General features: G+C 65.4%; 1 protein-coding gene across 1 annotated transcript; it reads right to left on the reverse strand.

Annotated features, from left to right (window-relative positions):
- Positions 1-189: 189 nt before the first annotated feature.
- On the reverse strand, positions 190-15766 carry CDAN1 (codanin 1). The gene is made up of 29 exons (XM_039913846.1): positions 15671-15766; positions 15364-15566; positions 15206-15325; positions 13915-14121; positions 13577-13746; positions 13353-13466; positions 12815-12893; positions 12299-12419; positions 12043-12152; positions 10902-10991; positions 10087-10162; positions 9676-9887; positions 8813-8930; positions 8536-8682; positions 7588-7754; positions 7180-7267; positions 6884-6973; positions 6705-6759; positions 6211-6332; positions 5991-6094; positions 5716-5862; positions 5226-5289; positions 4890-4968; positions 4547-4695; positions 2574-2681; positions 2376-2439; positions 1971-2137; positions 1373-1480; positions 190-1079 (listed from the first exon to the last, which is right to left on the reverse strand). Exons 1-29 carry the CDS (start codon positions 15764-15766, stop codon positions 954-956), a joined length of 3501 nt encoding a protein of 1166 aa, XP_039769780.1. The 3' UTR covers positions 190-953.
- Positions 15767-22947: the final 7181 nt, after the last annotated feature.

The following is a 22947-nucleotide window of genomic DNA, read 5'->3' on the forward strand; positions in this document are numbered from 1 at the left end:
GGTTCTCGCCCGCTCAGAGGCCGGGCCCAGGAAGTGGGGTGTTTCCTGCTCGAAGACTCTCCCCTGCAGAGCTCCGAAGGGCAAGGACAAAGCGGGCGGCTTTCCGGGTCAGGGGCTGAGGAAGGTACCATTCCTCAACCAGGCTCCGAGGAAACCTCTGCCCCAGAAACGACGATCCCACACAGCAGGTCCTTGGCAAACAGGTATTTTATTTAAAAAAAAATAAGTTCCCACGGCCCCATCCAATCCAGGATGCTCCTCTTCAGAGTTCCAGGGCCAGGACGGCTCTGGCTTCGGCTCCAGGCGGGGATAACGGCCCGTCCCGAGCTCCTTGCAACTGGTTGGCAGGGTGGGGAGGCATGGTTTCCCCTGAGCCAGGAAAAACTGGCCCAGTTCCAGCTGGAAGGACAGACGGGCCTCCCAGAGAGCTGGATTTAGCCCTCTCCATTCTCCATTAAAAACGAGCAGGAAGACTATCGTCTCTCCCCATTTGCTAAAAACACGATATCCGCGGGTGACCCTGGAGGGCAGCGGGCTGGTCCCCTTCAGATCATCGGCCTAACGCGGAGTCACCAGCTGACGTCCCTCCCACCCCGCCTCCCTTGCGCTTCCGTTAAAAAAAGGAGCCAGGGGAATAAAGGCAGCTCCGTCCTCTCCCTCGGCGGACGGCGACGCACCCTCGCCGGCCCCGTCTTGAAACGGATCCTCTCTATTGCACGGCTTGCGATTCGGAGGAAGGGACCGAGCACCCGTGGACACTCCCCCGTCTGAGACGAGAGACCCGACCGCCGGGAGGGTCACCAGAACCGGGAGAGCCGTCCCCCCGCAGCGGCGCCGGTCTGGCGGCTCCTTCGGGGGCCGGCGCGGGGCCCGGCCTCCCTCCTCCCAGTCGGGGACAAGAGGCCGGGCTCGGAGCTCTGGAAATGGGCTCGGGGCAGAGCCGGCAGCCGGCTCTAACTCTGGGCCAGCACCGTCCCCTGAGGGGACGCCACCAGTTCACAAGTCCTCAGCCGCGGTCCCGGGGCAGGAGGTTCGGCCAGGAACAGGCAGCACAGCTTGGCCAGCTCCTCGGAGAAGTCCTGGGGTGAGGGAGAGCGCAAGGATAGTGGAGAGGATCGGGGACTCCGACACGAAAATTTCCCCGACGGCGGGAACCCTCCTCCCGCTCGCATCCTCCTCGAGCCTCGGCTCCCCGACGTAACCACCCCCCGTCCCGGGGCTCGCTGGCTCCCAGATGGGACCTCAGCTCTCACCACCTACCCCGAAGAGGGGAGCCCGGGGAGAACAGGCTGAGCCCAGGGCACGGGGGCGACGGGCCCGACGTCAACCCCCGAATTCCCACCTCAGTAGGGAAGGGGCCGGGATTCCTCACCCGAGGCCAGGGGGTCTTGTGGAGGTCGCTCAGGCAGATCTCTACTTCTTTCCTTCCCATTAGGCCCTGATCCACCAGCTCCCGGAGCAGGAACAGGAGCGAGTCCCACTGCAGAGAGGAGCAGCGGGCCTTAGCGGGTAGAGCACAGGCCCGGGGGTCGGAAGGAGCCGGGTTCTAAACCCGGCTCCGCCGGTCTGCCGCGGGACCTTGGGCAACTCACAACTTCTCTGGGCTTCGGTTACCTCATCTAAGTGGGGCTTAAGAACGTGAGCCCTATATGGGGCGGGGACTGTGTCCAGCTTGACTCCACCCCGGTGCTCGGCACGCGGTACGCGCTTAACGAGTGTTGTTATTGTTATTGCAGAGGAACCTAGGCTCCAGAGCTGCTAAAGCTCGGGGTGAAGGATCGTCAAGGTCACCAGCCGGGTCACCTTCTGGGGACGAGAGAAGACGACGGTGTTTGAGACCCGGCAGGGTGAGAGCCCGTTCCGGGACTGAATTCCAGGGGACTGCCAAGACGAATGCAGTTCGGGGAAGAGAGCGGCGGGGGAAGGCCCCGCCCGGTTCTCGCACCCCTCGGTTCGGAGATCTGACTTACCTGTCGGGGCTGTGGCTCCACGAGGAGCCCTACGCTTCTCGAGCTGAGCAGCGACTGCAGGGGGACGGGCACCCGGAAGTCCTCGCTCCACAAGACGAGCAGCCTCTGTAGAAGTCTCCGGGAGCCTCCCACATCCATTCTCGGCCGGGTTGGGATACGGAAAGCGACTGGGGACAGACCGAAGGTGTCCGGCTGTACAGGGGGGATGCTCCCGGCCCCGCGGACGTCCCTCCGGCCCCCACCAGATCCCCAGGGCTTCTCACGGGCCAGCGGGACGCGACCTGTCCCATCATCACGAGAGAGGTGGAAAGGGCGTACGTCCCCTGGAGGACAGGGCGGGATGGGCCTAGGAGCGACGGGACAGGGGCCGGTCTGGGGACGCCGCTGAGCAAACCGGGGGCTTACCAAGGAACGAGGCCAACTCCACGGAGCACCTGGCCAGCTGCTGTTCAGAGGTGGGGCACAGGAACTGGGGAGAGAGCCAAGAACCTGGGTTTCACCACCGGCTCCTTCGATACCCGGTCGGTCGGCTGAGTGGCCGGCACAGAGCCCCGGACGCGAGACGGCTGCGTCCAGTGGCCACGGGACGTCAACCCCCCTCACCTGGCGGCACCGCAGAGCCCGGCCCAGCTGTCCCAGGAGTCCGTCCAGATGATTTAAGGAAATCTCTTCCCCCGGATCTCGGGGTCCTACAGCCAGAGAGAGCACATCCTGAAGGGAGAGAGGAGCCCGTTTCAGCGAGGGAGGGAGCGCCCGAGGCCCAGGGAAAGGCCCCATGACTCTCCCAATGGCTTTGGCCCGGGGCGGGGGATAGGCCCGAGTCGAGCACGTGTTCAAGAAGCAAGGGGGAGAGGGGGAGAACCAAGGGAGTTGAGGGATTAGGGTGAGTCCAGGGGGAAGAACGTCACCTCCTCCAAATGAGGTGCGCCTGGGTCCCTCTGGCTGTTACCAACTTCTCCAGGGAAGACGGAGATCGCCTCCCCCACGGCAACCTCTTCCTAGCTCGAAACTCTGCCAGGCGCAAGCTAAATCCTTCCCTCGCTGCTGCTAAATCCAGCTGCTCCTGCTCCGAGGGGAGGATGGAACTTGACTCCGCCACCGCTCCACCTTCTCCCCCCTCCAGATCCCCGAGCTTTAACCCATTACCCTTAAACGCAACTAATCTTCCGACTCTCTTACGCTGGACTCTCCCAAGTGCCCAATGCAGTGCTCTACGCAGTAAGCGCTGAAGAAACGCCACCGACTGCTGACCTCTGGAGCCGCTCCGCTTCCCCACGGGAAGCGAGCTAGAAATGCTGGTTCTTACGGGCCCCCGGGGGAGGCCCAGAACCCAGGTCTGAAGCCCGTGCGCAACTCTCTGACACCCTGGGGCTGGCGGGAAAGAGGTCACCGGAAACCTTCCCGCCCTCGGCCCTGGAGGTGTCCCTCCTGCCCCGGCGGATCCCTAGGGCTTCCTAAGAGTCGGCAGGAGGAGACTCCCCCCGGAAGCGTCGAAAGCGCTCACACCCCTCGGAGGACAGGGTGGGAGGGAGAGCGATCGGTCCTGGGAACGACGGGGCGGGGGAGACCCGCTGGCTTCCTCTGCTCTCCTCCCTCGAGTCTCCGGGGTTTCGGCACCTCCGGAAGAATTCCCTCCCACGGTGAGTGAAGCTGAACGGGAGGCGAGCCTTAGGTTCAGCCCACTCCTCACCGGGTGCTACCTGGCTGAATTCCCGCCCAGCTTGAAGCCGCTGACCGACCCTTTTTAACGGCGTTAAACGCCGATTCAGATCGATGCACCCGTTAGCCACGGGGAACATTTTGGATTCCCAATCCGTTGCTCCAAAAATCTAGGGCCTCTCCCTGCTTGGCATCAGACCTTCTCTTCACAAGCCTCCTCTACAGTCTCTTTCCCAGGCTAGGTTACCCACGCCCGACTGGCAGAATGCGACTAAGTCTTCTCGGGCAGCAACTCCGAGAACACAGCCCCGCGCCGGTGACGCGCCCACCTCTCACTACGGCAGGCTGGTCTGATCTTCTATTCCCTGGGGTCCAGAACCACCCCGAGTGCCCACCAACTCCGCTGAGGGATGGGCGAAGGGCAGCGGGATTGTCCGGGGCCCCATAAGGTCGACGGCGGGCCTGGGTCTTCCACAGCCCAGGTGCCACGGAGGTCTGGGGCAATTCTGAGCAACTGAGGGGCTTGGATTTCTGTTCTGTGGGGGGTCTCATGTGCCCACCAACGAGGTCTGGGCCCCGGGAGGCACCTGGAACCAAGTTGACTTCTTGGGACCGGTGGGGATCTCCAAAGTCTACCGCCAACGGAAAGGAATCGACCGCCGGGGGAACTCCAGCCCAAGAAGGCGCTGACCAAACCGAGGGGGGCCCCTGCCACCGACGGGGATTAGGGGTTCAGGGAGGGATCGTTCACTCCCCCGCCGTTCCCTGCCCCTAACCGCAAGGGAAGGAAAACTGGGAGAATCTAGGGGAAGGAGGAACGGGAGCCCAGTAGCAGGAGGTAACAGGGAGGCGCCGGGGTTGACGGGGTGGGGGGCGGGGGGAAGCTGCGGGGACGAGGGGGGGGGAAAGCCGTGTACTTTGATCTCGGAGATGAGGTGGGAGGGGAGGGGAGCACGGTGCTCACAAGTGCAGGAGCAGCCCCTCTGCTCTCTCTGGGTGGCCACCGTTTGGCTCTGGGCTCTCAGCATCCGGCCTACGGCAGCCTTCACCTCCCTGCGAATCAACGCTGCAAGGAGGGGAGACGGAGCGGGAAGGAGAGAGAGGAGGGCCGGGGAGAGGGGAAAGGTCGGGTCACCGGAGCTGTCCTGGTGACTGACCACAAGTCCCTCCCTCCTGATTCTTCCTTAGCTTCCCAAGGAACCATAACCCATCTACGTCCCCGGATTTCACCGCCGCTCTCCTGAGCCTCGGGCCCTCTACCTGTGACGTTGGCCGACAGCCAGGCGCAGGCTTTCTCTGTCGCCAGTTCCGCCGCAATGTCCTCCGCGCTGTGTAAGACCTAAGACAGGTGGGGCCTCAGAGCCAGGGGAAGAGGCCGTAGGGACGGGGGCTCTGGGGAGGGGGGGAGAGGGACGAGGGGCCCCTGGGGAAGGCGGGGAGGTCGGGGAGAGGGACCCTGGGGGAACACGGTCTTTTCCTTCTGGAGTTTCCCACAGCGTGACAGACGGGTGACCCGGCCTCCACTCTCCTTCCGCCCTCGGCTCCCCCAGCCCGGCAGGTCGACGCGGGGTCGGGGCTCCGGGGCTCCATACGTACAGCTTCGGAGGTCTCCTCCGGGAGCAACACCCGAATGGCCTGCGGACCCTTCTGCCGACAGAACCTGGAGAGGGGGCAGACGAGGGAGGGATGGTTCCGGGCACCCAGGTGCGGGATTTGAGGCGGCCGGCGATCGGAAGTCCCCGACTAGCTCCCGAGACAGCTGCCCGGTCCCCATTTCGGGCTGGTGGACCGAGAGAGCCGGAGAGGGGCGTTCTCGGGGAAAGGCCCTCCCATCTGAAAGCACTCACTCGCCAAGGCCTTCGGTCAGCCTCGCGGCTGCCGAGAGAGGACGGACAGACTACGCTCCGCCTGCGTTGACACCCTGAATCTCTGCCTTCAGGGTTCTTCTTCTAAGTCTACGCGACGGGGAAGGAGGAGGAGACGGAGGCAGCTGGGAGAAACCCGGGTCCGCGGGCCCAGAGCTCGCAGGCCGACAGGGCTCCGGGGGGACTGTCTGACGGCAGGGGGGAGGGAAGCGGCCCCTTACTTGCGCCCCAGGGCCAGAGCTCGCGTCCCCTCGGGGCACAGCTGGGCACACACAACTTCCAGCAGGCGGGCTGAGTCTTCGGCCTCCTGCACTTGCTTCTGCAGCAGCGACTCCGCCCGTCTCACCAGCTCCGCCACCAGCGTGGCCCTGTGAGGCAACGGGGGGGCGTGGGGGCAGAGGGGCCGCCCGCCTTAGAACGTCCCCCACCCCCAGGAGGCCCGGAGCCCGGCCCGCCGGCCCGCCACACGCCCCCCCCCCCCCCCCCCGCCACTCACTTGATGTGCTTGACACAATTGGATCCGACCCTCTCGGCCACAAACTCCACGGTCCTCCGCAGGGAGGGCGGTTGGTTGTGGAAGAAAGCCTGGGCCAGCTCGGCCTGTGGGCAGGCGGAGAGAAGCGGGGGGGCGGTGGGAACGCAGGTCAGGCACCTATCCCCTCCGGGCCTCTTCTCCCCGCCCGTCCCCGGTCCGTGTGCCTCCGCGCCCCCGTCACCTGCACTCCCTGGTAGGTCTGGGGGCGCTGAGAACCCAGGTTTTCAGCCGTGGTGGGGGTGATTTTTCTCATGAAGCCACCGCTGCCCGACACCCAAGAGGCCAGCAGCTTCCGGAGCTCCCCTGGGATGGAGACACGAGGCCGGTCGGCGGGGACGCGCTCCCAGGTCGCCGTCCACCCCTGGGTCCCGGCCCACCGGCCCACCCCACCCCACGAGCTCCCCGGAGCCGGGGCGGCCCGGCGGAGAAAGGGGACCCGAGGGAGGTGGGAAGCTCCACGCGAGCCATGGTCTTCAGGCAGCGGGGGAGAAAGCCGGGTGGGAGCAAGAAGCCCCGCAGAGAAGGGACGGGCGAGAGAGCCTCGCGTGGGCCCCACGGGGCCGCCCCGGCGCTTAGCACAGCGTCTGGCACACGGTAAGGGCTGGACAGATGCCATCCTCCTCACCCCCGCGCGCCGCCGCTCGCCCCGGTGAGACGGTGGGGCGGGACACTCACCAAGGAAAGGGCAGCAGGTGTAGAGGAGCTGCTGATCAACCACGGGCATAGTGTCCTGGGACCAAAAGCGGAGAGGCTCAGGGGTGCGGGGCACCCGCTACGTCACGTGCCCCGGCCCCCGAGGCCCTCCCTGGGGCTCAGCTCCCTCCCCACTCCTTGGGCCGGGCCCCGCCGCTCACCAGCCCTTGGCCTAAGGGCACTGGGTCCAACTCCCCAGCCTGTGGCCTGGCCTCCTCCAGGAAGAACAAGTCCTCCGGCACCGTGGGGACCTGGGAAGGGGAAGACGCCACCCTGCCGCTCTCAGCTCTTCCGTCCAGGCTTCCCCGAGGCCCCGGGGGTTCCGCCACCTCCCTCTCGGCAACCGCCGCACCCGCACGTCTCGGGAGAACCGGTCGCCCCCGGACCCCCCGCCCGACTCCCGGCTCCTCGGCCACGGTCCCCTCTCCGGCCTCCCTCCTGTGACCTCGGACCCGACCTGGAAGAGCCAGCCCAGCACCGCAAGGAGCAGCAACTTGTTTAGGACGTTCATCTCCCCGTCGGCCTCCTCTGTCAGGATCAGGCGCCTACGTGGGAAGGGGGCAAGTGGCGAGAGGTTACGTCGGGGCGAGGTTCGGGGGACGACGGGGGGGGCGGAGGAGAGGGAAGGAGGGCGAGGAGGGAGCGGGCCCGGCAGCGGACTGAGGATTCGGAAGCCCCACCGGGCATCCCGGGCGAAGAGCCAGGCCCATCCGCTGCCTCGGCCCAAGCGGAGGGCCGCCAGCCGAAGACCCCCCGCCCCGGACCACTCCCGAGACCGGAGCAGGGCAGTGGTGGGGAGGGGAGCCGATTTCCCGCCGGGCCGGCCGGCCAGCGACCCTTCCCAGAGCGCCCAGACCCAACTTGCCGGTGCAGCTGCAGCAGGAGGACAAAGACGGTCCGGTAATAATCCAGCAGGGGGGCGACGTGGTCGGCCAGGGAAAGGAACTCGGCCAGCCAGGGCACCGTCAGCACCACCCGGCGGGTCCGCAGGCCCTGCCTCAGCAACGTCAGCACGTCCAGAGCTGGTGGCGTCTAGCGGAGAGGCGGGAGGGGGTCCCCAATCAAGACCGGGGGGGTAAGGGACCGGCAGACCCCCGACTCGGCGCAACGGGGCCGCGGCTCCTAAGTACTCCAGAGGAACGGCAGCCGCCGAACCGGGGCCGATGACCCCGCTCTCCCGTTATTAATAATAATAATGACAACGGCATCTGTTGAGCGCTGTGTGCCGAGCACCGTTCTAAGCGCTGGGGAGGAGGAAAACAAGGTGATCAGGTTGTCCCGGTGGAGCTCTCGGCCTCAGTCCCCGTTTTCCGGAGGAGGTAACGGAGAACAATAATAGTTACGGTATTTGTTGAGCGCTTACTACGTGCTGAGCACTAGGGTAGATACAAGGTAAGCAGGTTGTCCCCCGTGGGCCTCGCGGTCTTCACCCCCATTTTCCGGATGAGGTAACTGAGGCCCGGAGAAGTGAAGCGACGCGCCCCCCAGCCACACGGCCGACAAACGGCGGAGCCGGGATTGGAACCCGTGACCTCTGCCTCCCAGGCCCGGGCTCTTCCCACACTGATCCCCGCTGCTTCCAACCCAGTCGCCGGCCGTCCGTCTCTCCGCTCGGTGTGTGCTCGGCACTGCAGCGGACCAACGCGGTCCCTGTCCCACGGGGGGGGCTCCCGGTCTCACCCCCTCCCATTTTCCAGATGAGGGAACTGAGGCCCGGCGAACTAAAGTGGCTTCACAGAGCCGACGAGGGGGCAGGGCTAAAGGGCCAGGCCCCCCGCCGCTTCTCCACATCCCGCTCCCCCGGCCGGCTCACCTGGCTCCTGAGGGCCAGGGCTGAATCCTGCACCTCACGGGTTGGGGGCGGTTCGGGACCGCGGTAGGGGAGGAAGACCACGAAGCCCAGAAACTTGGCCAGGAGCCGCAAGCTGAGGAGCACCGCGGCAAACTGCCTCCGTTCATCCTGCCGAGGTGCCAAGAGGAAGGGACTCGAGAAACCGCGGCCGCGCAACCCGGGCCCAGAGGCCGAGGGGCGCGTCCCCCCCTCCCCGCGCGACGGCCAGACGCGCCCGCCGCCCCCGGGCTGCTCCCACCTGCCGATCCACGTCCGCTTCCCCTTCCTCAGTGGGCCCAGGGTGGGGAAGGGGCAGGTCATTGAGCTCTCGGATCTGCAGGCTCAGGCTGTCCACCAGGTGCTGGTTAAACTGAAAGCTGCCGAGAGAGAGAGAAAGGCTCTGGGGAATGAGGAGAGCGGTTCCCGCGGGGAGAAGAGAACACGCGAGCGACAGGAGAGACACACGAGGGACGCGACTCCGCGCGGAGGACGGCGCCCAACTCCTCTCTCCTCATTCAGACCCACCGGACCACGGCCGTCCCGCCGCGCTCCAAGCCTTCCTGAAACGCCACTCCTCCAACCAATCTCCTCCTGTCATCGGAAGACGCCGCGGGGCACTTGCCCGTTTCTAGACTCCGCCCTTAAAGCGCTCGCTCCACCCCTTGTACCCCTTCACCGGGCTCCTGTCCCGCCCGACTGCAGATCGTTCCGTGCCCGTCTCCCCCACTAGCCGGTGTAAACGCCTGGAGGGCCGGGATTGCCTTCGCCACTACCGTGCGCGCTGAACACGCTGGTCCGCACGAGGTCAGCCCTCGGGTATTACCGACGACTCCCCTGCCCCGTCACCTGCTCCACCAGAAGGGAGGAGATGCCGGTCTGCACCAGGGCCTCCGGGGCACTAAAAGCCAGTGGCCGAGGCGTCCTAACCTTCAGACGGCCGACGGGGCCTGTCCCTTCGGCGTCCCTCGGGCGCTCGAGTCCTCTCTCTCTCTCTTCCCCTGACCCCCTGGGGCATTCTGCTCTTTCTTTGAGGGGAGAGGCGGGGACGGGAAGGAAGCCGGGCGCCCCAGTGGACGTCGGTCCCGGAGGAGCTCCTCCTGCACGTCACCGAGCGGCACTCACTTGCTCGAGCTCAAGATGAAGTCCCGGAAAAAGGCCTGGCATCCAGGGAAGGTGGGAGGTGGGCAGGGCCCGCCCCCGCTCTGCGGGGCCACCAGGCGCTCCTGCAGTTGCCGCAGTCGCCCCAGCTTGTCGGCTCCCAGCACGCTCACCACGTCGGGGTCGGGTGCCTCGCCCCAGGCGGTTCCCCCAGACCCGCCCGGGCGCTGGCACATCTGGCCGGGGAGGAGAGCGGGCGCGGGGGTCGGTGACGGATCACGGGGCCTCGGGCCGCTCCCCACCCCACCCCTCGCGGCTCCTGCCCCCCGCAACTCCCGGGCTGCTCCTCCCCGCGCCCCCAGACCCTTCCCTCTCCGGTCACCCGGTCCTCTCTAGCGTCCCGCCGCTCTCCCAGGGGGGCGGGTCGGCCATCACCTGCAGGAGCTGCTTCTGGAAGAGCCGAGCAAAGTGGCTGTGGCCGGAAGCGGCCGAGAGTTGAATCATCATGGTCCTGGGGGCGGAAGAACAGAGGAAGCGGGGGGAAGGTGGAACAGGCGAGGTGGGGAGAGGGGGAGGGTCTCCGTTACCGAATCTATCTTTGCTCAACGGCTGTGGCCGACTCCTCCTACGGAGCCAACCGGAGGGGTGGACGGAGGGGGAGAGAAGCCGATGAGCGACGAAGGGAAGGAAGAGAGCAGGCTCCCGCCCTCCGGGGGGCAATGTCAAGGGCAGTTCTGACTGAGCACCAGCCACGGCGACGGATTGGGGGTGGAAGGGGAAGACACGCAGGCGGGGAGACTTTCGGAACGCGGACCGGCTCTTTAGATCCACTCCGACCCCAGAGGCTAAGACCTCCCCTCCGGACCCCTCCAACTAAGCCAGAAGGTGCGAGGGAAGCCCCGTTGCAGAACCTGGCACCCGAGAGGCCCGAAGCGGCTCCCGACGGACTGGAAAGCCCCCCGAAAGCAGAGGGAGGAAGAGGCTCTCCGGCCCGGCCGCTGTGACCCACTGACCCTATACCTCATCGCCTCACCGGGGCGATGCCAGGCCCAAAACTCTGACCACAAGCTCTTCCCCTCTCCCCAGGGCACCTCCGGGAGACGCGGGCAAGGGGCCAGTGGGAGACAGTGAGGGAAGAATCTGGGGAGTGACCGGGGGGTGGGGAGAGGTTCTGAGGGCTAAAGAATAAAGCCCTTCGTCGTCCAACCGCCTCGCCCTTCTGGCCCGCCAGGAGAGAAGGAGCCCCCTACCTGATCCTGCTGCCCAGGCCTCTCTCGAAATCCCAGCCGGGTTCTTCGTGCCGGTCCTCCCACTCCCGAAGGACCTCGTAAAACACATCCCTGGGAAGAGACAAGCCGGGGATCGCATCCAGTTTGGACAGGGGCTCCCCGGAGCCCACCCTCTGAAAGACCGTGCCCGCTCCAGGCCGCCTCGGGTCTCCCGTCATCCCCTCCATCCCAAGAGGTGAGGGGGGGGGCTAGCCCGTCTAGCCCAAGATGCTAAAACTCCCAGCCCCCATCAGTCCCCGGTCTGCCGCACACCTGTCTGCGGGAAACCTCCCAACGGGCGATAAGCGACTCGGAAAACTGCGCCATCTCGGCTGGCACCAAGCCGAACCCACCGCGACCCTTCGCCTAACACCCTCCGCTGCAGCCCGTGCTCTGAGTCAACGGACCGCCACTTTAAAGACATCCAGAATTTATTCTCTATAGACTGTGAGCTCGTTGTGGGCAGGGAACACCTCTGCTAATTTTGCCGCGTGGTGCTCGCCCAGGCGCTCAATCTTGATCGACTGAGCACCAAGCACCGCTCCGAACACAGTCGGCCTCCCTGCCCTAGGTCACGTTGATCTTTTCCTCCAAACCCACGCCCTTCCTTACTGACAGGGCCATCTCCACCGGGACATTTCACCGCCCTGCGGCTCACGATACCCTCTGGACGGATAGACCGGGCGCCATCCAGAGAGAATTCTCTCATTTGACTGCTACTCTTTGGGGGAAGCAGCGCGGCCTAACAGGAAGAACGCAGAACTGGGAGTTAAAGGGACCCGGGTTTTCACGAAGCTCCGTCGTCTGCCTTCTGCCCGTTCGGGGGCAAGCCTCTAAACCTCTCCGCGTTCGATTTCCTTCCCTCCGAGCCCATCCGTGTCTGATCCGGACTATCATACACCTCACGCCGGAGTTCAGCACAGAGTACACACTTAATACAGGTCGTCGTGGCCGTGAAGATGCGAACCCTGTCGGTCACGCTTCCGGTTCCTTCCACTCCTGCCCTTACGAGGGCTGCGCTTGGATACGGCCGGGGACCTTTCGGGTTCTGTCCGTACACTCGGACGCTGATCTACCCCTCCAGTTTGACCCCTCTGAACCCCGACCCCGCCTCCCCGGTCACCTCTGCTTCTTGAAGGTGTGGAAAGCCCGGTCATTAGGAAAGTTGGCTCGGTTGTCGGTCTCCGGCTGAAAGGAGACAGCGTGGGCGGAGGGGGGCGTCAGCAGAGACACCTAGAGAAGGAACAGGGGCTGGAGGAGCCGGAAGCCATCCGAACTGGGGCGGGTGGGCACCGTCCAGAGGGCGGCCGGCGGCCCCCACCCAAGTAAAGGGCACCATCTTCGTGGCTGGATGTGGAAGTAAAGGCTAGCGGGACTACCTTGGCGGTGCTTTCCTCAAAAGCGGCCTGAAGTCGACCCTGCAGAGCCGGGGAGAAGTGGAGCAGCCGCTCGTTCTCGGCCAGCAGCTTCAACGTCCCTTTGTCCAGGTACGAAAGGACCCTGGAAGAGCAGAGTGGGCCAGGGAGAGTTACGGGGTTTAGAAGCCGAACCCCGCCAGAAATCCCGTGCGGACCCGTGCGGCCGGGCAAGGGAAACGGGGAGGCGGCGCTGGGATGGTAAACCGAAGAGCGAACGGAGCGAGCGGGTCGGGCGGGGGCGCGCGGCAGAGAGGCGGGCAGCGGCGAAGGACGGGTCACGGAGAGCGGAAGCCGACAGGGAGCCCGGATCGGGATGTATCGTTCACGGCACAAACACGGGGCAGGCGGGGACCGCTGACCCCGACGTGGGACGAATGCTAGTTTAAATCCTCCTGGGGGTGAGCCGACATCCCCGGGCCCCGTCCTGAGGGGCGTGGGTGGGCAGAGGGCCCAGGAGGCCACGGAGGAGGGACTCACTGGAACTGGTGCTCCAAGACCTGCACCGCAAAGAACACGCAGTCGTGGATACTCTGGAAGAGCGGCCTCTCCAAGACACCTACGGAGAAAGACTGGAGATTTCAGGCCGGCTCCCCATCCCCTCAGGCTTTCCCTCTTCCCCAGAACCCCGGAGACGGTCACGGGGCTGGGACCGTGTATTCCACAGAGTAACACCACCACCGATAAGAATAAAATTAACAGCACCAGCGAAGGGCCCGCTACGTGCCGAGCACCGGGAAGATCCACTCTCCCGGTCCCACGTGCGGCTCAGAGCCTTAACCCCCATTTTACAGGGGCGGGGGGGGGGGGGGGGGGGGGGGGGGACGGACTGAGGGACGGGGAAGCGAAGCGACCTGCCCAAGGCCACACGGCAGACGAGCAGTGGGGCTGGGATTCGGACCCGGGGCCTTCCGACCCCCCGGCCCGGGCTTTTTCCACCAGGCCGAGCCGCTTCCCGCCGTACCCGCGCTGCCCGACCAAGGCACGGACCCCGGCAGAGCTCAGCTTTACCGCTCACCTGGAACCCCGGGTCTGGAGTCTAGTCTCTCCTCCTCAGCCTCCGCCATCCCTCGGGCGGTGAGTAGCTGCAGGACGAAGAACAGCTCCAAGAACAGGCTGGGAACCAGGTTCTCTGAAGCGAGGGGAGCGTCCGGCGGAATCACCGTTTAGTCTCCGACCCTACTCCGATTCCCCGCCCGCTCCACGGCCACCGGACGGACGCACGGGCTCTCCCTCCCTCACCGGCGATGCAGGACGAGTAGACCAGGGCTACCAATTCCAGCTGCTGCCGGCCAGAAACCCTGGTAGGGTCAGCGGGCTCTCCTGGGACGCCCCCAGTCCAGCTGGGGGCCGAGGGACCGGGTTCCGGCACGGGGCCCGCGGGGGAGGGCGACTGCTGCAGATGCTTAGACCTGAGAGGATTTGGGGGGGGGGGGGGGGATGAGCCGGACAACCTCCCCCAGAGCCCCCGTTCTCCGTAGAGCCCTCACGAGGGGACGGCCGGCATCACGGCGTCCCGCGGCCCCACCGCGTCCCAGGGAAGACTGCGCTCCAGCCCCCCGCGCCGTCCCTGCCCTTACCGCTCCTTCCTGAGCATCTCTCGTTCCTCCTGTAAGCTGCTGCAGCCCGGAGAGAAGCCGGTCCCCCAGGCGTCGGTGTTCCGAGCGGGAGGCTGGGGACCGGGGCTCCGGCCGATGGGGGGTGAGGTGAAGCAGGTCTTGGGCTTGGAGAGCGGTCGCTCCACGCTCACTCGTGTAGGATTGATCCGGCGGGACGGCTTCGTCCTGCTGAGGGCGGCCACGGGATTCCTTCGGGTATCGGGGAACGTCCCCAGGGCCTCCCTCCCCGTCGTCCCCACCTCCGCTGACCCCTACCCGTCCCCCTGCCTCCGAGGTACCGGACGCCGCCGGGCGTCTCGGTCCCCGCTCCGCCCCATGGCCCGCGCCCCGCCCTCGAACTCGCTCCTCAGAGAGCAGCGGGGCCCCGGGGAGAGAGCCCGGGCCCGGTGGTCGGAAGGACCCGGACTCGAACTCCAGCTCCGACACACGCCGGCCGTGGGCGAATCCCTTAAGCTCCCTCCGTCCCCTCATCCGCAATACGGGGAGTAAAGTCATCTAGCCGAGAGAAGCGGCCTGGCTCCGCGGAAAGAGCCCGGGCTTGGGAGTCGGGGGACGTGGGTTCTAATCCCGGCTCCGCCGCGTGTCCGCTGGGTGACACCGGGCGAGCCGCTTCACTTCTCTGGGCCTCGGTCCCCTCATCTGTCAGATGGGGATTCAAACGGTGGGCCCCCCGTGGGACAACCTGATGGGCCTGTATCTACCCCAGCGCTCAGAACGGTACTTGACACAGAGCGAGCGCTAAACAAATGCCATCATTTGTCTCCTCTTTCCCCCCCACCCCTTTCCTTCCCTCTCTCTCTTCCTCTCCCCTCCTTCTCCCTACTCCCCTTTCTCTCTCCCTCTATTCTCCCTCTCCCCTGTTTTCCCTCTCTCCCTCTATTCTCCTTCCCCCCCTTCTCTCTCCCCCTCCCCTCTTTCTCTCTCCCTCTATTCTCCCTCTCCCCTTATCTCTCTCCATTCTCCCTCTCCCCTCTTTCTCTCTCCCTCCATTCTCCCTCTCCCCTTTCTCTCTCCCTCTTCCCCCTTCTCCTCTCTTTCTCTCTCCCTCCCCTCTTCTCTCTCCCTCCTCCCCTCTTTCTCTCTCCCTCTCCCTCTCCTCCCTTCTCCCCTCTTTCTCTCTCCCTCTGTTCTCCCCCCCCCCCCCCCCGCCATCAGCCCCCTTATTACGTCGGCGCCCCAGAGTGGGGCCGGAGAAGCCCCGTCCCCGCCCCCCGGGTGTGTGCGTGTGTGCGATGTCCGGCGGGGCACTCACCCCGGGGCGGCGGGGGGGGCGGAGCCCACGGGCGGGAACTCCTCCAGGTTGTCGAGGTTGGGGGCCCGGGCGGGGGAGCCGAGGGCGGGGCCCCCCAAGGCGGCCGGCTCGGCGCGCTCCCTGCCCGGCCCCGGCCCGGCCCCGGCCCCGGGCCTCGCCTCCGGCCCCCGCGGCGCGGCGGCGGGGCGGGGTCGGCGGCGGGGAGGGCGGCGGGGGCCTTGGCGGGGGTCTTGGCGGGGGCCGGGGGCCCCGTGGGCAGGAGGCGGCCGCTCTGGTCCCGCAGGAAGTTGAGCAGGAAGGGCACGAAGTCCGGGCGCAGCGGGCGGAGCGGGCGCAGCGGGCCGCACTCCCGGGCCTCCCCCTGCGGAGACACGCGCGGCCGGGAGGCGCGGGATGGAGGGGGGCGACGGAGGGCGGGAGCGAGGGAGCGAGGGAGCGAGGGAGCGAGGGGGGCGCCGCCGTTACCTGGTCGTCGGCGGCGGCGTCGGGTCGGGCCAGCCAGCGCACCGCCGCCTCGGCCGTCACCTCCCCGCGCAGCACCAGCTCCAAAACCGCCGCCATCCCCCGCCACACGCGCAGGCGCAGACGGGGGGCGGGGCCACGGACCGAGCGAGCGAGCGCGCGCGCGCGCGGGACGCCCAGCCGGGGGCGGCGGGGAGGACGGGACGGGACGGGACGGGACGGGACGGGACGGGACGGGACGGGACGGGACGGGCCACCGGGCGGCAGCGGCTCCCGCAGCCCCGCCGCGCCCTCCGTGAGGACGGCGGCCTCCCCCACGCGGACCCGCCCTCCCGCGCGCGCGCGCGCCCGGGCCGGCGGGGCCCGTCACGCGCGTCCGTCACGTGGCTCGGAGGCCCTGAGGGGCCGCCTCCCGCCGGCCCCTCGGCCCTCAGGGCACCATCTTGACCCCGTCCGTGATAACGTCGGAAGGGGTTTCTGAGCGCCGGGGGAATGAGGTGGTCCCCCGTGGGGCTCGCAGCCTTCACCCCCCCTTTTCCAGATGAGGTCACCGAGGCCCGGAGAAGTGAAGTGGTTCGCCCGGCTGACAGGGGCAGAGGCGGGATTCGAACCCACCACCTCCGACTCCCAAGCCCGGCTTCTTTCCACCGAGCCACGCTGCTTCTAAACTAAAGCTAACCCGGTCGGCCCCCGTGGGGCTCACGCTCTTCATCCCCATTGGACAGATGAGATAACCGAGGCCCGGAGAAGTGAAGTGACTCGCCCGAGGTCACCCGGCTGACAAGGGCAGAGCCGGGATTGGAACCCACGACCTCTGACTCCCCAACCCGGGCTCTCCCCACAGTCAGGCGCTCAGTCGTATTGATTGAGCGCCTACGGGGGGGGGCACGACCCTGTGCTAAGCGCCGGGGAGAGGACAGTTCCACGATGAAGAGAGACGGCTGGTCCCTGCCCGTCAATCAGTGGTATTTATTGAGCGCCTACCGTGGGCGGGACCCCGTACTAAGCGCTGGGGAGAGGCCAATTCGCTGCCCGTTGCGCGCTTAGAGCAGAGGAGCAGCGTGGCTCAGTGGAAAGAGCCCGGGCTCTGGAGTCGGGGGCGTGGGTTCGAATCCCCACTCCGCCACCTGTCAGCTGCGTGACCGTGGGCCAGTCACTTCGCTTCTCTGGGCCTCAGTTCCCTCATCTGGAAAATGGGGACGAAGACCGCGGGCCCCACGGGGGGACCATCTGATCGCCTTGTATCGACCCCGGCGCTTAGAACGGTGCTCGGCACAGAGTAAGCGCTTAACAAATACCCACGTGAGAAGGGGGCCGCCGGGCCCCCCAACCGCCCGGGCGGGCCCAGGTTCCAGATTGATATTTGGAGCAGTGATATTTACTGAGCGCTTACTGTGGGCAGGGCACTGTACTAAGCGCTCGGAAAGGCCAATTCAGGAAGAGAGAGCGAGAGAGAGAGAGAGAGAATCCCTGCCCGCAGCGGGCTCAGAGTCTAGAAAGAGGCCACCGGGCCCCCAACCACCCAGACAGGCCCAGGCTCCAGATCGATTCAATCGCTGGCATCTATTGAGCGCCCACTGTGGGCAGGACACTGTGCTAAGCGCTGGGGAGAGTCCAATCCAGCAATAAAGAGAGAGAATCCCTGCCCACTGCGGGCTTAGAGTGTAGAAGGGGGCCACTGGGCCCCCCGCCAACCACCTAGGCAGGCCCAGGCTCCGGTTTCATTCCATCAGTGGTATTCACTGAGCGCCTACTGCGTGCGGGACCCTGTTCGAAGCGCTTGGAAAGTAGAGTTCAGCAATAAAGAGAAAGAATTCCTGCCCGCAGCGGGCCTAGAGCGTAGAAGGGGGCCACCGGGCACCTCCAACCTCCCAGGCCGGCCCGGGCTCCAGATCCATTCGATCGGTGGTATTCATTGAGCGCTTCCTGTGGGCGGGACACTGTACTAAGCGCAGGGAAAGGACAATTCAGGAATACAGAGAGAAAACCCCCGCCCACGGCGGGCTTAGAGTCTAGAAGGGGGCCAGCGGGCCCCCGACCACCCAGGCCGGCCCAAGTTCCAGGTTCATTCAATCGGTGGTATTTATTGAGCGCTTCCTGTGGGGCAGGGCACTGTACTAAGCGCCGGGGAGAGTCCGATTCGGTCGTAAAGAGAGACGATCCCTGCCCGCAGCGGCCTTCTGCAGGCCTCGCTGATTATCATCGTGGCATTTCTTCAGCGCTCCCGGGTCCGTCACTCGTCTGCTGTGTGACCTCGGACGAGTCGCTTCACTTCTCTGTTCCTCACTTCCCTCATCTGTCAAATGGGGACTGGGACTTGGAGCCCCACCTGGGACGGGGACTGGGCCCGACCCAATCTGCCGGGATCCATCCCGGCGCGTCGGACAGCGCCTGGCACCCGGTGAGCGCTTAGCGAATACCGCGATTGTGTCCTCTTATGACGCTGTGCCGAGCGCTGTACTGGGCGCTGGGGTGAGTCGCTTCGCTTCTCGGTGCCTCAGTTCCCTCATCTGGAAAATGGGGATGAAGACCGGGAGCCCCGCGTGGGACAGCCCCGATTATCCTGTACCTCCCCCCCGGCGCTTAGAACAGTGCTCGGCACACGGTAAGCGCTCAACCGATACCGGCACGATCAGTAATCGGCAAATTAGGTTGGACCCCGTCCCTGTCCCCCCCCGCCCGCCGTGGGGCCCAATCCCCACTTTCCAGATGAGGCAGGGTGGCTCAGTTGGCAGGAGCCCGGGCTTGGGAGCCAGAGGTCGTGGGTTCGAATCCCGCCTCCGCCACGTAGCGGCTGTGTGACTCTGGGCGAGCCACTTCCCTTCTCTGGGCCTCAGTTCCCTCATCTGGGAAACGGAGCCCCACGTGGGACAACCCGATTACCCCGTAGCTACCCCAGCGCTTAGAACAGTGCTTGGCACCCGGTAAGCGCTTACCAAGTACCATCACTATGATTGTGAGGCTCAGAGAAGTGAAGTGACTTGCCCAAGGCCACGCAGCGGGCGGAGCGGTGGAGCCGGGATCAGGACGAGGCCCGCCGGACCCCCCCCGGCCCTCCCCCCTCCCTGGTGTCGCCTCGTACCAAGACCAGAGGATCCGGCTTGACGTGCTTTATTCATAATAATAATAACGTCGGTATTTGTTAAGCGCTTACTCCGTGCAGAGCACTGTTCTAAGCGCCGGGGGAGATACGGGATAATGGGGTTGTCCCACGTGGGGCTCACGGTCTTCATCCCCATTTTCCAGATGAGGTCACCGAGGCCCAGAGAAGCGAAGTGACTCGTCCGCAGTCACCCAGCTGCCGGGTGGCAGAGCCGGGACTCGAACCCGCGACCTCTGACTCCAAAGCCCCGGGCTCTTGCCGCTGAGCCGCGCTGCCTCGCGCCCGCCGGACGGTTCCTCTGGCACTCCTCTGGCAGCTGACTGTGGGCGAGTCGCTTCACTTCTCTGGGCCTCAGTTCCTTCATCTGTAAAATGGGGATGAAGACTGCGAGCCTCACGTGGGACGACCTGATGACCCTGTACCCACCCCGGCGCTTAGGACAGTGCTCTGCACAAAGTAAGCGCTTAACAAATCCCAACAGTATTATTATTATTACTCCCCTCACCCCCCTCCCTAACGCGTCGCCCTCGCACCTCCATCGGGTTTCTTGAGCGCCGGCTGCGTGCGGAGCACCGTGCGTCTCCTTTTATTCACCGCCCCCTCCGCCCCGTAGCCCTCGGGCACAGATCTGTAATCGATTTCTTTCTATTACCGCCTCTCCCTCGATTAATAACGTCGGTATCCGTTAAGCAGCGCTGACTACGTGCGGAGCACCGTTCTAAGCGCCGGGGGGGGGATACGGGGGTCGTCGGGTCGCCCCCCGGGAGGCTCACGGTCTTCATCCCCATTTTCCAGAGAAGTGAAGCCGCTCGCCCACAGGCACACGGCTGCCGGGCGGCGGAGCCGGGATTCGAACCCATGACCTCCGGCCCCCCAAGCCCGGGCTCTTTCCACCGAGCCACGCCACCGTCGGCGCGCCGCGGGCGGGGGCCGCACGCCTCCGTTTAGCACAGTCCGTCGCGTAAAGCGCTCGCTAAATCCGATCCCTCCCTCCCCGCAGGCTCACCTCCCCGCGGGCCCGGGTCAAGCGCTCGGCGCAGTGCTCCGCACGCGGTAAGCCCGGGCTCGGGCGTCCGGGGTCCTGGGTTCGAATCCCCGCTCCGCCGCCCGGCAGCTGCGCGACCGCGGGCGAGTCGTTTCGCTTCTCTGGGCCTCGGTCCCCTCATCTGGAAAACGGGGATGAAGACCGGGAGCCCCCCGTGGGACAACCTGATCGCCCCGTAGCCCCCCCCCCCCCCCCCCCCGGCGCTTAGAACGGTGCTTTGCACATAGTAAGCGCTGAACCGATACCGCCATTGCTATCATTAATACGACCGAATGAGTGAGTCACCCCTCGGAGCGCTTAGAACAGCGTTCCGCTCGCAGTCGGTACTCAATAAATACCATTCGACGGATTCCAAGAGGTGACCCACGCCCACCCGCCCCCGTGCGGGTGGAAAGGGTGCTGGGGAGCGTCGGCCTCCCGCCGCTCTCGGTTGTTTTCCCGGCTCCCTTCGTAACCGGGACAGCCAAGACGCCGATGCTAGGAGGAGTCCGGGGAAACGGCGGAAGAGGCAGACCGGCAAGCCGGAGAGAGACGGTAACGGGAGAACCGTCAGAAAGGTTGCGGATCCGGAGAAGACGGGGCCGCGGAGTCGCTGGGGATCGGAAACGACTCCGCGGCACCTGACGACGGGGGAGGTTACGGAGCCAGCGGGGAGTCGTCGGGGGGGGGGGGGGGGGGGCGTTAGCTCTAAATGTAGTAAGATTCCCACGTATCGGTTCGTTCGTCCGATCGTACCTACTGAGCGCTTAGCGGGAGCAGAGGACCGTGCTAAGCGCGTGGGAAGTGCAACTCGGCCACGGACTCCCAGCGGCCGGGGCCAGCGCCTCGGAGGATCCGGGGTCCCCGCCCGGCAGGGGGGCGTCGCGGAGGCCCGACCGTCCCGCCGGTTCCTCCCTCACGATCGGCGTTCTCCCAGAGGTTGCTGGAAGGATTGGATCCGCCCCGGCGAGCACGGACGAGCGGGGAACGCGTCCGCCGCCTCCCGCTATCCTCGCCCGAGCGGTGGCTACGTGGCTCTGCGCACGGTGAGCGCTCTACACGGCCGCGTGACGGGGGTGAGCTCGCTCCCGAGAGGCTCCAACGCCGTCCCGGAAGGGTTTCGGGAATCTGAGCGGTGCTTCGGGCTGGCTCGCTCCGCTCTTCCGCCCCCCCCCCCCCGCGCCTCGGGGAGGCGTCCGGGATCTCGCCGGCTGGGAGACGGAACTCGGGAGAGACCAACCCGCCCCACGCCTAGCCACCTCCCGCTCCGGATCTCCGCCCAGACACGCAGCCAGACCCGGGGTGTGCATGCCAAATGAATATTTTATTACTAGTTTATAAAAATAAAATACAAAATAATTTGAAAACAGAAACTAAACCACTGTACAAAGCCTTGATATGGTACAGATGAGAAAATTAAATAAATAATTACACCTCTATATACAGCGGCTGATACAGAGCATTTGGGTTTTTGCCAATATCTCGTGTCCTCGTTGCCCGAGCCAAAAAAAAGAAAAGAAGAGAAAAGCGGGGTGGGCAGGGAGAGATCGGGAGGACGCGACATCCGTGCGGGGGAGAGGACGCCGTTGTAAAACGGCTTTGGGGGGACGCTGAAGCGGGCGGATTTCACCGTTCCTCTTCTACCGATTTAGACCGATAACCGATCGACTCAGGGAACCAGAAGAGGGTTTGTACCACAAAATCACTGAACGTCGCTGGGACCTTTCGAATCTCATCTTCCGCAGACGGTCTACGTTGGCCGCGTCCCGCTGGCCTGTTCGTTTCCGCGTAGGCCGGGAACTTGCGGGAAGGCCCGACGGCCCGAACGGGCGACACCCGACTGTTCCAGGGGAGCGGCCGGAGCAGAACCGCCGGCGAAGAGCCGGGGTTCCCAAACCGTCAGCGGCGAACGCCGGAGACAGAGCCGAGAGGACGGGGACTACAATATCAGACGGGCGGTTTGGTCCCTTCGCCTTTTCCTCTACCGATCTCTGCTGTTTTCCCAACGGCTCGGAACTCTCCGGCCCCGTCTTCCGGCGACAGACACCTTGGACCTCAACCGCAAAGGGTGTCGCCGGGTGGGGAGTGATCCCACCCGTACTCTGAGCCCCGGAGGCCCCAGAGCGGACTAGGGAGAAGAGGAAGGAACGATGCCACCCGGGCTACGGTGACACCCAGAAGAACGATTCCCTCTTCCCGGAGAAGATGAGCGAAGCTCACCTTCCCGACAGAACACGCATCCACCGGAAACCCAAAATGGCGGGGAGAGTTTAGAGGGGATTCTTAAGACGGCCAGTTGGAATCCGTGGGACGACAGGGCCGGAGTGGAAACGGAATGCTTTTGCCCCCGGCGCCGGGACCGCAGACAACGGCGATCCCAGTTCGTCCCGGCTAGGACCAGCACCCTCTTCTTCAGGTGGAGGAAAAGGGCCCGTCGGAGCCAAGCTGTAATACGCGGGCTCCCCCCGCGGCGGGACACTTCTATGAACACACTCTTCTGGTTTCCACAGATGCGGCACTGACCGAGGAGATCGTTCTTGCTCCCACCCGCCACTTTCGGGAGAAACAAACTGAACCTTCACCGGAAACTAGGTTAGCCCGCCCGTTGCTACTTGACGATCGCTTCCCCTAGAGAGATTCCACGTACGCAGAGATACTTCACAGAGTATCTAGACAGCCAGGACGGGCGCGCGTTTCTCCTGCTCCGTACGGACCCGGCGTTCCCCCACCCCCCGGCCCGGGAACGCGGCTGCCTGACCCCAGGGGCCTCTCGTCTCACCGAGGAAAAGCCTCCACTCCGAGTCGTTTCACGTGGGATCGTTCATCTGGGTGCCAACCACCCCGGTGTCTACCTCTCACCGACGCCAATTTCTTCCGTCAAGTTCCGGGCAAGACCGCTGGGAAACGACCGCGGCGCGGAGCCTCGGGAGCTCTCCTCACCGGGACACGTGGCAAAAATAAATAAATACATAAATACCATAAATAAATAAATAAATAAATAAATAAATAAAGTGATAAACAAACGCGCTCTCCGGAGGCGTTCTCGGCGGTCGGGCCACGGCCGTTACGTACGAGAGACTCGTCGGGTTCCCGGCTTTCAGATCTGGTAAGGACCGGGTCTGAGAGCAGCCAGTTCGACACGGAAGGGAGGGT

Source organism: Ornithorhynchus anatinus, chromosome 13, assembly GCF_004115215.2.
Source record: "Ornithorhynchus anatinus isolate Pmale09 chromosome 13, mOrnAna1.pri.v4, whole genome shotgun sequence".
In the NCBI taxonomy this organism is placed as follows: domain Eukaryota; kingdom Metazoa; phylum Chordata; class Mammalia; order Monotremata; family Ornithorhynchidae; genus Ornithorhynchus; species Ornithorhynchus anatinus.

Excerpts from the sequence above, each read along its gene's own strand:
- CDAN1 (XM_039913846.1), bottom strand. The coding sequence starts at position 15,766 with ATGGCGGCGGTTTTGGAGCTGGTGCTGCGCGGGGAGGTGACGGCCGAG. Across the intron at positions 12,153-12,298 it reads TTGAGGAAAGCACCGCCAAG|GTGTCTCTGCTGACGCCCCC; the intron begins GTAGTCCCGCTA and ends TTCCTTCTCTAG. Across the intron at positions 2,682-4,546 it reads ACCTCATCTCCGAGATCAAA|GATGTGCTCTCTCTGGCTGT; the intron begins GTACACGGCTTT and ends CTCTCCCTTCAG.